This window comes from Onychostoma macrolepis, chromosome 15, assembly GCF_012432095.1.
Source record: "Onychostoma macrolepis isolate SWU-2019 chromosome 15, ASM1243209v1, whole genome shotgun sequence".
NCBI lineage: Eukaryota > Metazoa > Chordata > Actinopteri > Cypriniformes > Cyprinidae > Onychostoma > Onychostoma macrolepis.
The window spans coordinates 28381420-28400895 of NC_081169.1; the positions used below are offsets into that span (position 1 = coordinate 28381420).

General features: G+C 34.0%; 5 protein-coding genes across 5 annotated transcripts; all 5 read left to right on the forward strand.

Moving 5' to 3' along the window:
* The first annotated feature begins 800 nt into the window (after positions 1 to 800).
* Positions 801 to 6116, forward strand: LOC131520290 (gastrula zinc finger protein XlCGF8.2DB-like). Its single transcript, XM_058744398.1, has 2 exons — positions 801 to 858; positions 2292 to 6116. Exon 2 carries the CDS (start codon positions 2297 to 2299, stop codon positions 3293 to 3295), a length of 999 nt encoding a protein of 332 aa, XP_058600381.1. The 5' UTR covers positions 801 to 858; positions 2292 to 2296; the 3' UTR covers positions 3296 to 6116.
* A 300-nt stretch (positions 6117 to 6416) lies between these two features.
* On the forward strand, positions 6417 to 8267 carry LOC131520283 (zinc finger protein 501-like). The gene is made up of 2 exons (XM_058744379.1): positions 6417 to 6604; positions 6850 to 8267. The coding sequence occupies exons 1-2, from the start codon at positions 6511 to 6513 to the stop codon at positions 7953 to 7955; spliced, it is 1200 nt and encodes a 399-aa protein (XP_058600362.1). The 5' UTR covers positions 6417 to 6510; the 3' UTR covers positions 7956 to 8267.
* A 633-nt stretch (positions 8268 to 8900) lies between these two features.
* On the forward strand, positions 8901 to 11519 carry LOC131520294 (gastrula zinc finger protein XlCGF7.1-like). The gene is made up of 3 exons (XM_058744405.1): positions 8901 to 9044; positions 9715 to 9959; positions 10227 to 11519. Exon 3 carries the CDS (start codon positions 10345 to 10347, stop codon positions 11050 to 11052), a length of 708 nt encoding a protein of 235 aa, XP_058600388.1. The 5' UTR covers positions 8901 to 9044; positions 9715 to 9959; positions 10227 to 10344; the 3' UTR covers positions 11053 to 11519.
* A 672-nt stretch (positions 11520 to 12191) lies between these two features.
* On the forward strand, positions 12192 to 18796 carry LOC131520295 (gastrula zinc finger protein XlCGF49.1-like). Its single transcript, XM_058744406.1, has 3 exons — positions 12192 to 12304; positions 17938 to 18016; positions 18216 to 18796. Exons 2-3 carry the CDS (start codon positions 17962 to 17964, stop codon positions 18779 to 18781), a joined length of 621 nt encoding a protein of 206 aa, XP_058600389.1. The 5' UTR covers positions 12192 to 12304; positions 17938 to 17961; the 3' UTR covers positions 18782 to 18796.
* LOC131554245 (zinc finger protein 239-like) lies at positions 13375 to 16036 on the forward strand. The gene has a single exon (XM_058799442.1). It carries the CDS (start codon positions 13375 to 13377, stop codon positions 14509 to 14511), a length of 1137 nt encoding a protein of 378 aa, XP_058655425.1. The 3' UTR covers positions 14512 to 16036.
* Positions 18797 to 19476: the final 680 nt, after the last annotated feature.

Sequence of the window (19476 nt, forward strand, 5' to 3'; positions counted from 1 at the left end):
TTGTTCTTTTAGTTGTTTGGAATTTCACACATGAATTGAGATGTAGATTTACACATTATTTATTTTACTCATAACCTGTATTTCCCCGGTTTCACAGACAAGGCTTAAGCCTAGTCTCAGACTAAAATGTAAGTCTTGGCTGTTTCACCTGAAAGAACATATATATCAGTGCCATTGTTTTGTCTCAAGATGATTTTTTTAAGGCACATTTATTAAATAAAATTAATTAAATATCCTAATCCTGGCTTAGTCTAAACTCTAAGTCCTGTTTGTGAAACTGGGCCCATGTGTTAAGATGCAGTACAATTTTTGATAAATAAGGGATGGCCCACTTTATCAGACCAGCTGGCCCACTTTACCTGAAAAGAAATGTGTCTGGAGTAGGCCTACATGATGTTCATCGTTATATATCTGGCACTTTATATGAACTCTATTCAAATTGAAATATTATAGCTGGACCTTAAAGTTAACAAACGCAATAAAGTACAAAAGTAAAGAAAAAAACATCTTGGTATCTAAATTAGGCTGCACGTTTTACAAAAAGTGGCTCACTTTACCTGAATTCACTCTACTTAATGAACAAAGGTGATCAGTGAAACCTTATAAAATATCAAAGAATGCAACAGAAGTCACGTGTCAATTTCTTGTGATCTTTCATGCAACGTTAAAATCATATAAAGATAACAAGCGTCTCAGTTTGACAGTCATTCAGACAGCGCCACCTGGAGGAAGACAAGCGTGTTCGACTTTCCTGCTCACTGTGACACCAGCAGACGCGGTACGGTAGATGTTTACGACAGTGACAGCGCGTTTATGGCGGAGTGTAGTATTTGTACATATGCGGGAAGAAAACAACTGGTAAGACATCTCTTCTTTAAAATAAGAAGATGTGTGGTATAACTAATAAGTGTTCGGGTGTTAAAATGCAGTTTTCTGTATGTAATGTCTTTGTACAGACCCGTGTACTTTTCTTTTAGTATAAAATCTGCTGCAAAATGAAACAGATAGGGTATGTTTTATTTATTTGTAACAGCAAATAGAATATATATATATCCTAGAATATACATTAGGTTTTCAGAGGAAGCTGCATTCTGACACATAATATTAATTTAAATGATCAAATTGATTGTTTGGTCCTCTAGTGTTTAATGGGTGCAAACGGGTATCTGATGTATCTTGTGTTCTTTTCAGTTTTTGCTTGTTTTAGATTTTGTCTTAATATGCGATTGGGTTTTGAACCAATATATGAATAAAATTATATACTGTTGAAGTCAAAAGTTTACACACACCTTGCAGAATCTGCAAAATGTTAATTATTTTACCAAAATAAGAGGAATCATACAAAATGTATGTTATTGTTTATTTAAGTACTGACCTGAATAAGATATTTCACATAGAAAATGTTTGCATATATAAATTAAAAAAATAAATAAATAAATAAAAAAAAAAAAAAAATATATATATATATATATATATATATATATATATATATATATATATATATTTAGGCAAAATAAGAAAAATGTACACATCTTCATTCCGTTCAAAAGTTTTCACCCCCCACTCTTAATGCATGGTTTTTCCTTCTGGAGCATCAGTGAGCGTTTGAACCTTCTGTAATAGTTGCATATGAGTTGTCCTCAGTGTGAAAAGATGGATCTCAAAATCATACAGTCATTGTTGGAAAGGGTTCAAATACACAAAAATGCTGTAAAACCAAAGAATTTGTGGGACCTGAAGGATTTTTCTGAAGAACAGCAGACAGTTTAACTGTTCAGGACAAACAAGGGACTCATGAACAACTATCACTAAACAAAAAACACAGCTCATGTAACAACACAGTATTAAGAATCAAGCGTATGTAAACTTTTGAACGTGGTCATTTTTATAAATTCAACTATTATTTTTCACTTGTAGACTATACATAAATGTATTTTAAGTGAAATGTCTTATTCAGGTCAGTACTAAATAAACAATAACATGCATTTTGTATGATCCCTCTTATTTTGGTACAATAATTAACATTCTTCAGATTCTTCAAGGTGTATGTAAACTTTTGACTTTAACTGTTTATGTCAATACAGTTTGTCAGCAAATAAACTATTCATCTAAATCTTTATAACACGGTACAATAATAGTTTGATTAGACTTTTTTGAGTGTATTAACATCAGAATTAACTTCATCCAATCAAAGATCACATGCAAATAGATGTTTGATTTCTGTTGTTTACTTTTATTACATTTTGATTCAGATTGCATTTGATTTAATACTTTTTAAAAAAAAAATTCAGATCTGATGGAGGTGAAAGAGGAAAATCAAGAACCGAATGGAGTGGAGTGGTGTGAGAAACCTCAAAGTCTTTTAAATGGAGAAGAAACCTTCAATGAAAAGAATGTCTCACGAAGCAGAACTCAAAGAACAAAAGCCATAAAGTCTTTGAAATGTCATCAGTGTGAAACAAGTTTTACACGTAAAGAGAACCTGGATTATCACTTAAAAACTCACACTGGAGAAAAACCGTACACCTGCCATCATTGCGGAAAGAGTTTCATACTAAACAAACACCTTCAGTGCCATATAAGAATTCACACTGGAGAAAAGCCTTTTGAATGTGATCAATGTGGACGCGGTTTTGCAAGTAGAGAGAGCCTAAAGAACCATGCAAAAATTCACTCCGGAGAAAAGCAGAGTTTCACCTGCTCTCATTGTGGAAAGAGCTATGCATTTAAATGCAGACTTAAAAGACACTTAAAAATTCATACTGGAGAGAAACCGTTCACATGCCCTCAGTGTGGAAAGAGTTTTGCAGAAAAACAACATCTTGCCAAGCACATAAGAATGCATATCGGAGGGAAGTCTTACACATGCACTGAGTGTGGAAAGGTCTGTCCAAACGAATACAGACTTAAGGTACACCTAAGACGTCACACTGGAGAGAAACCAAACACCTGCCCTGATTGTGGAAAGAGTTTTGCAGAAAAAGCACACCTTAGCAAGCACATCAAATTTTACCATCAGGCCTTTAAGATCAGGTCTTTCAGTTGCTCCCAGTGTGGAAAGAGTTTCACAGATAGACAGAATCTTAAGAGACACTTAAGAGTTCATACTGGAGAGCGACCATACACGTGCCCTCATTGTGAATATAGTTTCACGCAAAAAGTACATCTTGATAGGCACATAATGCTCCATACTGGAGAGAAACCGTACAGGTGTACGCAGTGTGAAAAGAGTTTCGTGGAGCCATCAGGTCTCGTACGTCATCTGCACATTCATACTGGAGAAAAACCTTACTAGTGTTCACACTGTGAACGGAGTTTCGCTTATGGAGTATCATTGAATATACACAAGCACGTTCATACTAGAGGAAAGCAGTACCACTGTACTCGGTGTGGGAAGAGTTTTGCATACATAGCAAGCAGTGTTGGGGAGTAACTAGTTACATGCAGTGTTGGGGGTGACGCATTACAAGTAACGTGAGTTACGTAATCAGATTACTTTTTTCAAGTAACTAGTAAAGTAACTTTTTCAATTTACAAGAAAATATCTGAGTTACTTTATCAAAAAAATGTAACGCCAGTTACTTTGTTTTTTCCATTTATTGACTGACAAGTCTCCTGTCCCAATGTTGAGAGAAATTGAAAGCACAGAGGCATTGTATGTGAACATGATCTTACTGTAGTTCTAGAATAAATGTGAACGTGCATTAATTCATCTCACTGGCAAAAAAACAGTGATTCAGTATTCATCAAAATGAATTAAAACTCAGAATATGACCTGCAATAATTAAATATGTTAAATAACACACATGTATCTAATCTCATTTTATTAACCGATGTCTTTGCTGCTGACCTTCAATGATCCAGTTCAACCTAATAAGCAAAAATGACTTTAGATAAACTAACAATTGTGCTTCATTGTCTTTTAGAGTTGAAGAGTGTTGAACCTTCTTCTCCTGCGTTCTACTGTACAGACGTTAATTTACTTTTCCTTCAGCCTGAGGTTTATTCATTACACTTTTTGGTGTGAAAGGGCTTTTACATTTGCTATAATAGAACTTTTTATATTAAAAACAAACAATCAAGCCCTGCTCCTATTTAAAAAGTAACGCAAAAGTAATGTAACACATTACTTTCCATAAAAAGTAACTAAGTAACGTAATTAGTTACTTTTTTAGGGAGTAAGGCAATATTGTAATGCATTACTTTTAAAAGTAACTTTCCCCAACGCTGGTTACATGTAATGAAATTATGTAATTTAATTACAAAATAAATTTAACTGTAATCGGTTACAGTTACTGAAGAAAAAAAAATGTAATTACAGTTACTTTTAAAAATGTTAAAGACTACAAAAAAAGGGGGTTACACCTGAATATTTTCACACACAAACACACACAGATTTAATTGATTGCTTTCATAAATTGCAGTGACTGCTCTAAATGAGACACCAATGTTTCAGAAGTTTAGGACATGTTTATTCAATAACTGTGTTACACAACTTTTTTCCTATTTGAGTTTGTGTATGCTTTTTTTTTTTAAGATTTAACTGTTAGATGCCAGTGTTTCCTGATTTCAAAAACAGTATCATAGCTATTAAACTATTTCTTGTTATGATTTTAAATCTGCATTTAACCTCAGAATGATCTCAAAGTGAAAAGAGGTGCTAAGGTTTGATTTTGTGGTGGCTGTGCTTTAAAATTCAATTATTATAATTCAAGTGATGAGGGATTCTGAAAGTCTGACAGTAATCAGTGTTGAGTTCTACTGTAATTTTAAACCTGCCTGCTTTAAATGTTTCAAAATGATTAAAAGTTGAAAACATTCGTTAGAAATTTAGAAAAGTAATCAAATGTAATCAGTTACATTACTTTAATAAAGTAATTGAAATAGATACACTACTTATTACATTTTAAATAGGGTAACTTGTAATCTGTAACCAATTACATTTCCAAAGTAACCTTCCCAACACTGATAGCAAGTTTACTTGCTCATATGGAAAAGCATTGTCCAAAGTTGAGCAGCTGGGGTTTGTAATCAACCAAACAATCAGTTTCTCACAATTAAGAAGTTGCTTAAGTGTCCTTTTCACATTTATGGGTTTGAAACACAGAAGTAATTTATAGCAAACTTTCTGTAGAGGTTCTTGAGAGCAAATATTACTTTTATGTTCTCATTTATTGCCATCGCAACAGTGCTGACAAATTTTTGCATTGAAAAATTAAGTAAAATAATACTGTTTTTAATTTGCATTTTTCTGTCAATCAGTGAAATGTAAAGTTGAACAAAGCATTAACCTAAGATAACAACCAAGTTAGGCTGTAAAGGTGGTAGGAAGATTTGATAAACAATGATGTAACCGTGTAGAGGTGTCTTTATAAGTTTTGCGATAATTATAAGATTATCTAAAAGACACTAGCGATTTTTTTTTTTTTTTTTTGTGAATAATATGAGATTCAAACAAAGAAAATGTTTTGTTAAAATAAATAAGTGCTGCTGTGAAATGCCACTTATTTTGTGTGTTGTATGTTTTTATTGGGCAGTAGCAACTACTTTATTATATTATTTTTATGTTTGTTTTCTTAATGATTTTTATTCTGATTCTTGCTCTCTTATATAAATACGTTGGAAGTGTCGTACCAGATGTTACCCTGGACCACAAAACTAGTCAATTTTTAGAAATTGAGATTTATAAGCTGAACAAATAAGCTGTCCGTTAATGCATGGTTTGTTAAGATAGGACAATATTTGGTCGAGATACAACTATTTAAAAATCTGTAATCTGGTGGAGGGTGAAAAAAAAAAATCTAAATATTGAGAAAATCGCCTTTAAAATTGTCCAAATCAAATCCTTAACAATGCATATTACTAATCAAAAATTAAGTTTTTATATATTTACGGTATAACATTTACAAAATACCTTCATGGAACATGATCTTTTATTAATGATTTTTGGCATAAAAATCAATAATTTTGACCCATACAATGTATTGGCTATTGCTACAAATATATCTATTCTACTTACAACTGGTTTTGTGCTCCAGGGTCACAAATGTCTGAGACTAGGAACAAAAGCAACAAATTAAAGAATAAATAAATATAAGAATGTAAATTTTCTCAACATAACCAACAACCAATGTTTTTTTGTTTTTTTTTCTGCATGAAATTTATTTCAATTTGACTTATCTTCAATTTTAAGTTTTTGTCAAAGATATGCATGTTATTTTTATATTAATATTCTTGTGTAGATAAAGATTTAATGACTATGCATCCATGCATTTTTTTCTGCAATATAAAAACTCTAATATATATATACTGTCTGATTATATAATGCACTTCTAAATTGAATCAAACAGAATGACAGGAATTGGGGTCATTTATTCCCTTTTTCCAAACACAGTGCTCTACATTCCAGTAGATGGCGCAAATACACCTTAAAGTGGTTTAGAACCTGCTACAAACCGTGAAAGAAGAAGATTGCCCTTAGAGTAAATAACAGGAGAAATTGACTGAAATATGAAAAATATGGAGTTTGCTAAAGTGGAGATTGACGACGTGAGTTATCCAGAACCATGTATAATAAAACATGAAGATACTAAGGAACAAACAGGTTGGTGTCCATTCTTCATTTGAGTAATATTGAAATGATAAATGATACATAAAATGCATTTAAATGATCAGAATCTTGTTGTATAGCAGTTGTCATCCACATTTTAATTTAATTAACAAGAGAATGGTAGAACTAACCTTTGGCACATCAGACATCTGATACCTTATATAGATATCTTAGTTTCTTTCTGCTATTAAATCAGGGTTCTTGAACTGATTTTAACCACATGTTATTTTTTATTTTAGACTGGATGGAAGTGAACCAGCAAATACATGAACTAAATGAAGCAGAGGATGAACGTTGTACCTTCCAAGCTCAAAGAACAAAAGCCAAAAAGCTGCACACCTGCTCACAGTGTGGAAAGAGCTTCACACACAAAGGAAATCTTAACACACACGTAAGAATGCACACTGGAGAGAAACCGTACACATGCCATCAGTGTGGAAAGAGTTTCACTCGTTCATCAGGTCTCAGTAAACATCTGCTCTGTCACTCAGGAGTAAAGCCTTTTAGCTGTGATCAGTGTGGTAAACATTTTATTTCATCATCAAAACTAAAAACACACCAGAAAGTTCATTCAGATGAGAAACCTTATGAGTGTTCTTTGTGTGGAAAGAGTTTTTCACGACTGGACAGTTGTAAACAGCATCAAAAAATACACAATGAAGTGAGAGATCATGTGTGTTGTGAGTGTGGGAAGAGCTTTACTACAGCTAGTCAACTAAAACAGCACCAAAGAATTCATACTGGAGAAAAACCTTACAAGTGCTCATATTGTGACAGGACTTTCACTCTTTCTGGAAACCTGAAAGCACATGAGCGAGTTCATACAGGAGAGAAGCCGTATCACTGTACTCAGTGTGGAGAGAGTTTCATAAGTACCAAAAATCTCCGTTATCATCTGCAAATTCACTCTGGAGAAAGGCCCTTTGGCTGTGATCAGTGTGGTAAAAAGTTTAAATCGGCATCAAATCTAAAATGTCACATGAATGTTCATTCAGATGAAAAGCCTCACTTGTGTTCTTTGTGTGGAAAGAGTTTTTCAAGACTGAACAGTTGTAAGCTGCACCAGAAAATGCATGATGACGTGAAAGAATACGTGTGTTGTGAGTGTGGGAAAAGCTTTACTGCTATTGGCCAGTTGAAACGGCACAAAAGAGTTCACACTGGAGAAAAACCTTACAAGTGCTCACATTGTGACAAGAGTTTTACTGTGTCTGGAAACCTGAAAGTACATGAGCGAGTTCATACTGGAGAGAAGCCGTACTACTGTAGTCAGTGTGGAAAGAGTTTCACTCAATCAAAGACTGTAGCAATTCATATGGAAAAGCATTGTTCTGTGTCACAGTGAGCAAATGTTTTCTTCAGATTCAAATACTTCAAGTATGTGAGATTCAGATAAAGTAGCTAAATGTGTAGTTTATTAAAATAAACTAGTTTTTGTTGGGGAACAGATTTCATTTTGCATTCATGCATTTTTATTCTTTGATTGAAAATCCCCTCGTAAAGACTTAGACATCGAAATAAAACAGACAGGAAACAAATGTAACAAAAACCAGGTTTGAAACGATTCCCTCAGTTTGTAAGCTTTCTTTTTGTGAGTTTTCAAATAAATCAGACACATTTATAATATATAACAAGAATAAAATGACCATTTCACTGACAAGACAACATCTGTTTATGTGTGGTTTTATGCAATGCGTTATAGAATTGAACGCATTTTAATTAATTAAGCTTTTTATGGTAATGCGTCCCTGCTGAAAAAACCAATAGAACCAAAACACAATAGAAAATTTAATGGTTTTAATGGTTATAATGGGAATTGTATTTGTTTTAATGGAAACTATAATGGTGTCTACTGGTGTGTGATGGATTCTATTGGTGGGATGTTAAATCCTATTGGACAAATTCCCAAAACACACTACAAAAAGGAATTTGGAAAAAGCTAATGGTTCATAATGGTATTTTAATGGAAACCATTGGAATTTCTGTGATGGTTTCTATTGGGCTTCTATTGTTTTTTTTTTAGCAGGGGTCTTGACTGACTGACAACCTAAATCTTAATATAGGTACCAGGTAGAAACAAGAGTCACTCATTTCTGGGATATTTTATATAATCTTAGGGAGTCAAGGGACCGCTATCAGAGAGAGGTGGGATGTGCATGTTTTATTTATGGAGTTTCATACGAAGCGTTTTTGTTCTTTTGTCCAACAAAGAAATGTGTTTACATTTTGGATTGAAATTAAAGCGACGCACTTTATTCACTGTAAACTGCCACTCTATGCCAACAAAAACAGTGTAAGATCAATGGAGCTGTCTTTGTAACTCATTCAGCGCCCCTTTGGAAGCGAGAAAGGTTTGTTGCTCAGTGTTTACGACAGTAAAGAGCGCTTTTGCGGCAGCAAATTTAAGACGAGAGTGAACGAGCGAACTACAGAGGTAAGAATTAAAAAACAAGTTAAGGCAATATCATGTGATGGATTTAGTCAGAAAGATTCATATATGAACGTTTACTAACAGTCGCGCTCAACAGTTAACGAACTGTCTTTTGATTTGTTTAATGTTTTCGTTTCATTTTGTCGTGTGTAAATGTTAGGAACCTAATTTAGCATCTCAGCTGTTTCTATGGCAGTGTCAGCTGCTTTCGTTTGTAGATGCCATGAGCTTGCTTCCTTCATTCATGTGTAATGTTTATAAATGTTTCATAATATCAGCCATTTTTACGTCCACGTTATTAGATTTTGTTTTGTTACTTTGTGTTGTATGTAACTAATTCACTTCTGTAACTAGAACATTTGCAGCTGAAAACACTTTATTGCATGCCAGCTTCTTGTTTGTGTTTTTACATTTAAGATACAATAAAGATGTTATCAGAACGGCATATTGTTTATTTTAATCATACAAACGATTACTAGAGAATTGTTTGCAAAGGAATCTGTTTACTGACATAAATCCTATCAATTTACTACTGTAGTGTTTTCAGAAAAAAAATAAATAAATAATAAAGACCTAATAAAATTGCCTAAGACTGAATGTATGGAGATACAAAATAAATAAAGCAATAAATTGCACCAAAATACTTCAGAATCATTATTTTTGACTTCAACAGGTCTGGTTCTTTAAGCTGTGCCCATAGGATGGCATTGATTTTCAAGGAGAGCTAGTGCCACAACAATTCACCATGTGCTGATAATCATCTTATAAGACAAGAACAGCAGGAGAGACTCCAGGTGTAACAACTGCAATCTGTTTAACATACTATGGTAAAGATGGAGTGTGTTAAAGAAGAAAATGAGGACATCGGTGATCCAGTGTTATGCATAATAAAACATGAAGATACTGAGGATCAAAAAGGTTGGTTTCTATTCTTCTTTTTTGACTACTTTGATAGCTGTGAAATAATGAGCAATATAGAGATGATAAATACAGAAGTGTTTCCTAGCCTTGTATAGCAGTTGTTAATACAATTTATTATATTAACAAAGCTTCTATAAGTATGATATATAATAGAGAAAATGCAACTCGTTAACCTGATCTCTGTTATTTTCTGATGGAGTTCAGTTGAATTTTCACGTTTGTCCTCCTTGAACTAATTCTAATTATTTGCTTTGTTTATTTTAGACCAGAAAGAAGTGAAAGAGCGAAGACAAGAGCTGACTGAAGGGGAGGAGGAACGCAGTGACTTCAGAACGCAAAGATTGAGAAATTCAGCTGACTGTTCATTGATGGAAAATTGTAAATGGCACCAAAAACACGTAATGAAGTGAGAGATCATGTGTGTTGTGAGTGTGGGAAGAGCTTTAATACAACTGGCCACCTGAAGCTGCACCAAAGAATTCACACTGGAGAAAAACCTTACAAGTGCTCATATTGTAACAAGAGTTTCACTCAGTCTGGAACCCTGAAAGAACATGAGCGAATTCATACTGGAGAGAAGCCGTATCACTGTACTCAGTGTGGAAAGAGTTTTAAATGTAAAACTGGTCTGGACCGTCACCTGCTCGTTCACTCTGGAGTAAAGCCATTTACCTGTGATCAGTGTGGTACACATTTTAAATCATCATCAAATCTAGAAAAGCACATGAAAATTCATAGAAATGTGAGACCTTATGCATGCTCGTTTTGTGAAAAGTGTTTTGCTCGCCCGGATCATTGTAAACGGCACCAGAAAACACACACCAGTAAGAAAGATCATGTTTGTTGTGAGTGTGGGAAGAGCTTTACTAGAGCTGACAGTCTGCAACAGCACCAAAGGATTCACACTGGAGAAAAACCTCACAAGTGCTCATATTGTGACAAGAGTTTCACTCTTTTAGGATCCTTGAAGGCACATGAGCAGCTTCACACTGGAGAGAAGCCGTACTACTGTACTCAGTGTGGGAAGAGTTTTAAACATTTAAAAAGCCTTAAAAATCACATGAAAAAATGGCACGCGTCATCACAGTGAGCAACATCTTCATGTTAAAACAGTCGAGTAAGCTGTGTGAGATAAAAGCACAACAGCACTAGTTTGATTCTGTGAATTTTGATTTGTTTGCAGTCTGATTAAGGAACTATAGAGTTTGAAGTTTCACCAAGTTAATAACTCTTACAGTGTAAATATTAATTTGTATCTTTCCTACTGTAGTTAGTTTGTAAAATGTGTCTGTGTTGTGTGCTAAGCAGGTCTTTCTTTAATAAGACACATTCATGTAATTTACTTGTTTTCTATATTATTCTCTGATTATGCATGAGTTGGAAAATATTAATCAGTTAACTAACTGACTAAAAGTAAAGTAAAATTTACAGATGGTTTAAAAATTCCATTAAATTGCTGTATAGTTAGATTCTTTTCTTGTATGCACAACTTTTCCATTTCAGTATAAAACAGAACTATATTGTACGACTCTATAATAAACAAATGTATTTGTTCAATATTTGTTTCAAGCTGTTTAAATGCACAACGATCACTGGCTGTTTGGCTTTGTTTATGTATTGTTAATTGTAAAATAATTTAAAAAGCAAAAAATACATGTTTAGGAATAGAATCAAGAAATAGATTCTAGGTATCCATGACAGTAAATAGATCATAATTTTATGTAGCATTTGCCATCCACATTTTGATTGTATTAAAAAGGGAACCGTGTTGGGGAAAGTTACTTTTTGAAGGAATTACAATATTGTGCTACTCCCTAAAAAGCAACTGCATTAGTCACTTTTTATTGGAAAGTACTACTTTTTCTCATTTTCTCATCTGTGACTTTACGTAATGTGTTACAGAACTGAACGCATTTTAATACCAGCTTTTTATGGTAGGCTAATGCGACTGGCTGACCACAAAAACTTAAGGTACCAGGTAGAAACAAGAGTCACTCATTTCTGGGATATTTTATATAATCTTAGGGAGTCAAGGGACCGCTATCAGAGAGAGGTGGGATGTGCATGTTTTATTTATGGAGTTTCATACGAAGCATTTTTGTTCTTTTGTCCAACAAAGAAATGTGTTTACATTTTGGATTGAAATTAAAGCGACACACTTTATTCACTGTAAACTGCCACTCTATGCCAACAAAAACAGTGTAAGATCAATGGAGCTGTCTTTGTGAGTCATTCAACGCCCCTTTTGAAGCGAGAAAGGTTTGTTGCTCAGTGTTTACGACAGTAAAGAGCGCTTTTGCGGCAGCAAATTTAAGACGAGAGTGAACGAGCGAACTACAGAGGTAAGAATTAAAAACACATAAAGGCAATATCATGTGATGGATTTAGTCAGAAAGATTCATATATGAACGTCACAAAGTCTGTTTTTATCTGCAACCGATGCGTTACATTTACTAACCGTCGCGCTCAAGATAAAGACAGTTATTTACGGTCTTTTGATTTGTTTAATGTTTTCGTTTCATTTTGTCGTGTGTAAATGTTAGGAACCTAATTTAGCATCTCAGCTGTTTCTATGGCAGTGTCAGCTGCTTATGTAGTTTCGTTTGTAGATGCCATGAGCTTGCTTCGTTCATTCATGTGTAGGCTAATGTTTCATAATATCAGCCATTTTTACGTCCTTAAAAATCATTATTAGATTTTTGTTGAATGTAACTAAACTTAATGCACTGCTGTAACTAGAACATTTACAACTGAAAACAACTGGTTTATATTCTTCATTTTTCATTATTTATTCCTGCTTTGATAGCTGTGAAATAATGAGCAATTTAGAGATGATCAACACAGAAGTGTTTCCTAGCCTTGTATAGCAGTTGTTAATACAATTTATTCTTCTAGAACTAACTTTTTGTGTCAAAGAGCTGATAATTAGTACATTAGTACATCAAAGTGTTAGTTCACCCAATAATTAAAACGGTCGTATTCATGTTTACCATATTTGAGTCACACTGCCATTGTGACTTAACCTATGGAATGATATTCCGGATAATATTAAAAAGGAATTGCAAACTGTATTTGCAATTAGGTTTTCAATTTGTAGATGCATATGTTGCGACATAATCCAAATTGAGCATTTGTGTTTACATTTTCCTTTCTGTGTATGTAACAATATCGGCCACATAGAAACTCAAAAGTCCATTTGCAGTTGCATTTACAATGTCTTACTAGTTAAGATTCTGTTAATGAACAGAAACTTCACCAGGTCTTATGGTTTTGGAATGACATGAAGACAAAGATTTGATGACAGGATTAAAATGTGTGGGTGAACTAACCTTTTAAATCAGGGTTACTTTCATTTTCACCTGTATCCTCCTCGAACTGAGTTTAATTACTTTATATGTTTATTTTAGACTTGATGGAAGTGATGGTGCAAACACAAGAGGAAGTGAAACGTAAGTTCAGAATTAAAAGAGCAAAAGTTAAAAAGCGGCTCACCTGCTCACAGTGTGGAAAGAGTTTTGGACACAAAAAATACCTTGAAATTCACATGAGAATCCACACTGGAGAGAAACTGTACTCATGCACTCAGTGTGGAAAGAGTTTTACTGGTCCATCAGGTCTCAGTTATCATCTGCGTGTTCATTCTGGAGAAAAGCCATTTAACTGTGATCAGTGTGGTAAAACGTTTATTTCATCATCAAATCTAAAAACACACCTGAAAGTTCATTCGGATGAGAAGCCTCACTTGTGTACTCTCTGTGGAAGGAGTTTTTCACGATTGGACAGTTATAAACAGCACCGGAAAATGCATAATGATGTGAGAGATCACTTGTGTTTTGAGTGTGGGATGAGCTTTACTACAGCTAGTCAACTAAAACAGCACCAAAGAATTCATACTGGAGAAAAACCTTACAAGTGCTCGTATTGTAACAAGAGTTTTAGTCACTCTGGAAACCTGAAAACACATGAGCGAGTTCATACTGGAGAAAGACCGTTTCACTGTACTCAGTGTGGGGAGAGTTTCAAAGATGCCAGAGTTCTGAAAAATCATCTGCGGATTCATTCTGAAAAAAAGGAGTTTAACTGGGATCAGTCTGATCTGGAAAACAATAATTCAGATGAGAGGCCTCGCTTGTGTTCTTTGTCTGGAAAGAGTATTTCACGATGTAACAGTTGCAAACTACACCAGAAAGTTAAAACTGGTGAAGGAGGTTGCGCGTGTTGTGAGTGTGGGAAGATCTTTACTGATGTTAGCCAATTGGAAAGGCACAAAAGAATTCATACTGGAGAAAAACCTTACAAGTGCTTGTATTGTAACAAGTGTTTCATTCAGTCTGATCACCTGAAAACACATGAGCGAGTTCATACTGGAGAAAAACCTTACAAGTGCTCATATTGTAACAAGAGTTTCACTGAGTCTGGAAACCTGAAAAGGCATGAGCGAGTTCATACTGGAGAGAAGCCGTATCACTGTACTCAGTGTGGAAAGAGTTTCACTCAGTCAACAACTCTAGTGACTCATATTAAAATGCATTGTTCTGTGAAGAAATGATATCCTCAAATATAGGTGCTTTTTGGTAAATGATTTGGTGAATTAGGTTATTGAGTTCTTTTAAATGTGTAGGTGGTTGAAATAAAGTAGCAGTGCAGTTATGTTGGGATGCAGCAAATTAGAGATGCACCGATTGACCGGCCAGTGATCGGAATCGGACGATTTTTCGCATGATAATGCATAATATTTTGCTGATAATGCATTTATGTCGTGGCAGATGAGGCTTGCACAGCCTGGTTAGTGTTTGAGAGAGACAGCACACACAAAGTAACTCACAGAAATGTATCGATGCATACTGTGGTAGAAAAAAAAAAAAGATATTTACAAAATATGATTTAGATAAGAAACATTATATGGCTGTGATGTATTCCCGCATATCAATATCAACACGATTGCAATGCGACACTGATTTTATACAATAGTATTTCAATAAACAAGAAGTTAAAATTAAGTGACTTAGATTTTAGACAAAATATTGACTGTTTTTACTCAATTTCGCTGACGGAAATAGTTATGATCAAAGCCACAGTAGAACTGTTGGGTGTCTCCGAGTAACACACAGCGGCGGTGTTTTGTTACTGAATGAATCCACGTTTTTGAACGAAAAGCCGTTTGAATGAATCGGTTGAATGAATGAATAAATGACTCGCTCATTAAAACAGACACTTGCCGCCACCTACTGGTGGTTTAGTCATATTTAAAAGTATCATTGCATTTTTTTCAACATTTATTTGTATGTTTTTAAAAAATATGTAAAACATTAATCTTATAAAATTATTTATGCATTTGAAATTTTGCAGTGTAAATGCATTTATGGCACCTCAGCAGTGGAAAGATGGAGTTTGTTAATACTAAATTCATTTGAATGGTAACAACTCAGTTTCTTATTATGCTAACTGAATTAATTCAAACAAAGTAAGAATTTGATGTGAAAGATGACACATTTAATAAGATTAGGGGGAAAAAATGACCATTTATGAACATAGTGGGAAATGACATCTGTTTTGTTACATACTGCAACTCATTTTAAGTTAACTATTTCTTCCTCTTTCCAGTCACAGAGCACTTTATTTTGAGAGTTGTTTAAGTGAGAGAAAATCTGTAACTTAGTCCAGATTGGGGGAATTGTAATGTTTAATCATTTATATTATTATGTAAATAATAAAAATTTAAATTTTGCATTGAAATTTGCATAGACTTTTGTTTGTATATGCTGTCAATTATAGTTCTTAGAAAGAAAATCGGAATCGGCAAAAATCGGTATCGGCAGGTCACACTTCCAAAAAATCGGAAATCGGAATCGGCCAAGAAAATTGCAATCAGTGCATCTCTACAGAATATCATCACTTTTTTTTTTTTTTTTTGATTGTCTCCTCATGAAGACATGCACAAAGAAATACCAATATTAAAAGAGACCAGAAATAAATGCATTACAAACCAACAATCGGCCAAATCCCAATATGAAATGCTTCAATTTTAATTTTAAATAGTGCTGTCAAACGATTAATCGCATCCAAAATAAAAGTTTTTGTTTACATAATATGTATGTGTACTGTGTATATTTATTATGTATATATAAATACACACACATACAGTATATATTTTGGAAATATTTACATGCATTTACATAAATTTATATTCATATTATTTATATTATATATAAATATATTTAATCTATAAACATAACATATTTTTTTTAAATATATACATGCATGTGTGTGTATTTATATATACATAATACATATACACATATATTATGTAAACAAAAACTTTTATTTTGGATGTGATTAATCGTTTGACAGCACTAATTTTAAAACATAAAACTAGTCTAGGCTCTGTATAATAACACTAAAATTATTGTTTGACTGACCAGATCTCTGATTACCTGTGATTTTAAATAATATGCTTATTCATTTTATATTGCAGTCACATTTAATTGTGTTCAGTGGCAGTAATAAAATTTATTTATGATGATCATGTAGTTTGTCTCAGTCAATGAAATGCGCTTAACGTGCCAAATTTACAATTTACATTTATAACGAATGAGGTGAAAACAGGGAACAATTGGAGAGATAATTAAACATGTTAGACCTGTTGTTTCAAACTTATTATATGTGTATTAAAAATAGGAACTGTACATTGATACATGGCAGGCTATTAGATTTAAAAATATGTTTCTTTAATCAAAATAGGAAAGGCGAAACATTAAAATGGTGTTTAATTTGTTGTCAGCCAAAGCAATGCAGAAATACGAGTGACAATGTAGCATATGGAAATTATATAAACATACACATGTAACGTACAAAAAAGACATCCTAATTAGACTGTAAAAGTGCAACAGAAAGAAATACAGCGTTTAAAACAAAAGCACAATATCATCTAGTTTAATTTTTTAAACATGGTGAAAAGTTTGGAGCACTAGAAAGATTTATGACAAATCAGTCCATTAATGCATAGGCTATATAGTGTTCTGATTGTACATTAAAATATAAGAAATAAAAAAAAAGATAATATGCTTGATTAATTGAGAATGAATGTTTAAATCACATAAATTCAACATTAATACTTTTGCAAATGTTTGGGATGTACAGCAATTATCATAAACTCAACACAGATAGAATCTACACATTTAAAAATGTATGCAACAAGTTGCAACATAAGGCTCTGTATAACTAATAAAATTACCACTTCACAGAAACACCTCCTTTATATGTGATTCCTGGCAATGTGTTAGTCTATTTATAGTGTTTTAGTCAGATATTTTATTCTAATAAGAGGCAGTAATAGATTTTATTTGTGTTGTTCTCACGTTAGTTAGTCTTTCTACATCCTTGTGTTATAAATTACCAGGAATATCCAGTGGATCGGAAAAATAAAAATAAACGGAGGATGCGTGGGACAAAGTAGTGATTTACAAAGTTTGACATGAAAAAGCTTGAACGGTGAGGTATTTCAGTTCTGAATATTGAAGCAAGTAATGAACAGTAGGATTTATTACATTTACATTTACATTTAGTCATTTTGCAGACGCTTTTATCCAAAGCGACTTACAATTGGGGAATACATAAAGCGATTCATCTTGAAGAGGCAATCCGACACACGAAGTGCCTGTAATACCAAGTCTCAGGCATTGTTTAAATAAGTACAAGCTAGCAAGGGAAGGAATAAATAAAGAGAAAGAGATGTTTTTTGGGGGTTTTTAAGTGTAGGGTGAAGTCAAGTAGTGTCGAAAGAGATGAGTTTTCAGCTGTTGCTTGAAGATGTTTTGTTATGAGTGTTTCATTTCTAATGCAGAAAAGATGTATTAACACGGTTTAGAAATGATATTGATCGATCTGGAGATGTTTATCTGGTGTGGGTTTGAGTTGTCAGTTTTGGATCTAAGTGTAGTTTAAATGTAATTTAACTTGTACTTTGTATTTAAAGTTTGTTAAAGAGGAGATTGAAGACATGAGTGATCCAGAACCATCCAGAATAAAACAAGAAGATACTGAGGAACAAACAGGTTGGTGTCCATTCTTGATTCTTTATTACTGACTGCTGAGAAACATTAAGTTAACAAAGCTTTTATAAGTATGATGTATAATAAAGAAAATGCAACTCATTAACCTGATCTCTGTTATTTTCTGCTAATCAGGGTTCGGTTGAATTTTCACGTTTGTCCTCCTTGAACTAATTCTAACTACTTACTTTGTTTATTTTAGACCAGAAAGAAGTGAAAGAGCAAAGACAAGAGCTGACTGAAGGGGAGGAGGAACACAGTGACTTCAAAACTCAAAGATTAAAAACAATCAATGATTGTTCATTGATGGAAAATTGTAAATGGCACCAGAAAACACATAATGAAGTGAGAGATCATTTTTGTCATGAATGTGGGAAGAGCTTTACTACAGCTGGCAATCTGAAACAGCACCAAAGAATTCACACTGGAGAAAGACCTTACAAGTGCTCGTATTGTGACAGGAGTTTCACTGTGTCTGGAAACCTGAAAGAACACGAGCGAGTTCATACTGGAGAGAAGCCGTATCACTGTACTCAGTGTGGAAAGAGTTTCAAATGTAAAACTGGTCTCAACCGTCACCTGCTCGTTCACTCTGGAGAAAAGCCATTTACCTGTGATCAGTGTGGTACACATTTTAAATCATCATCAAATCTAGAAAAGCACATGAAAATTCATACAAATGAGAGGCCTTATGCATGCTCGTTTTGTAGCGAGAGTTTTGTTCGACTGGATCATTGCAACGGCACCAGAAAACACATAATGAAGTGAGAGATCATTTTGTCATGAATGTGGGAAGAGCTTTACTAGAGCTGGCAATCTGAAACAGCACCAAAGAATTCACACTGGAGAAAGACCTTACAAGTGCTCGTATTGACAGGAGTTTCACTGTGTCTGGAAACCTGAAAGAACACGAGCGAGTTCATACTGGAGAGAAGCCGTATCACTGTACTCAGTGTGGAAAGAGTTTCAAATGTAAAACTGGTCTCAACCGTCACCTGCTCGTTCACTCTGGAGAAAAGCCATTTACCTGTGATCAGTGTGGTACACATTTTAAATCATCATCAAATCTAGAAAAGCACATGAAAATTCATACAAATGAGAGGCCTTATGCATGCTCGTTTTGTAGCGAGAGTTTTGTTCGACTGGATCATTGCAAACGGCACCAGAAAACACACACCGGTGAGAAAGATTGTGTGTGTTGTGAGTGTGGGAAGAGCTTTACTAGAGCTGATCATCTGAAGCAGCACCAAAGGATTCACACTGGAGAAAAACCTTACAAGTGCTCATATTGTGACCAGAGTTTCACTCTATTAGGATCCCTGAAGGCACATGAGCAGATTCACACTGGAGAGATGCCATACTACTGCCCTCAGTGTGGGAAGAGTTTTAGATGTTTAAAAACCCTTAAAAATCACTTGAACAAATGTCACGCGTCGTCACAGTGAGCAACATTTTTTCATGTT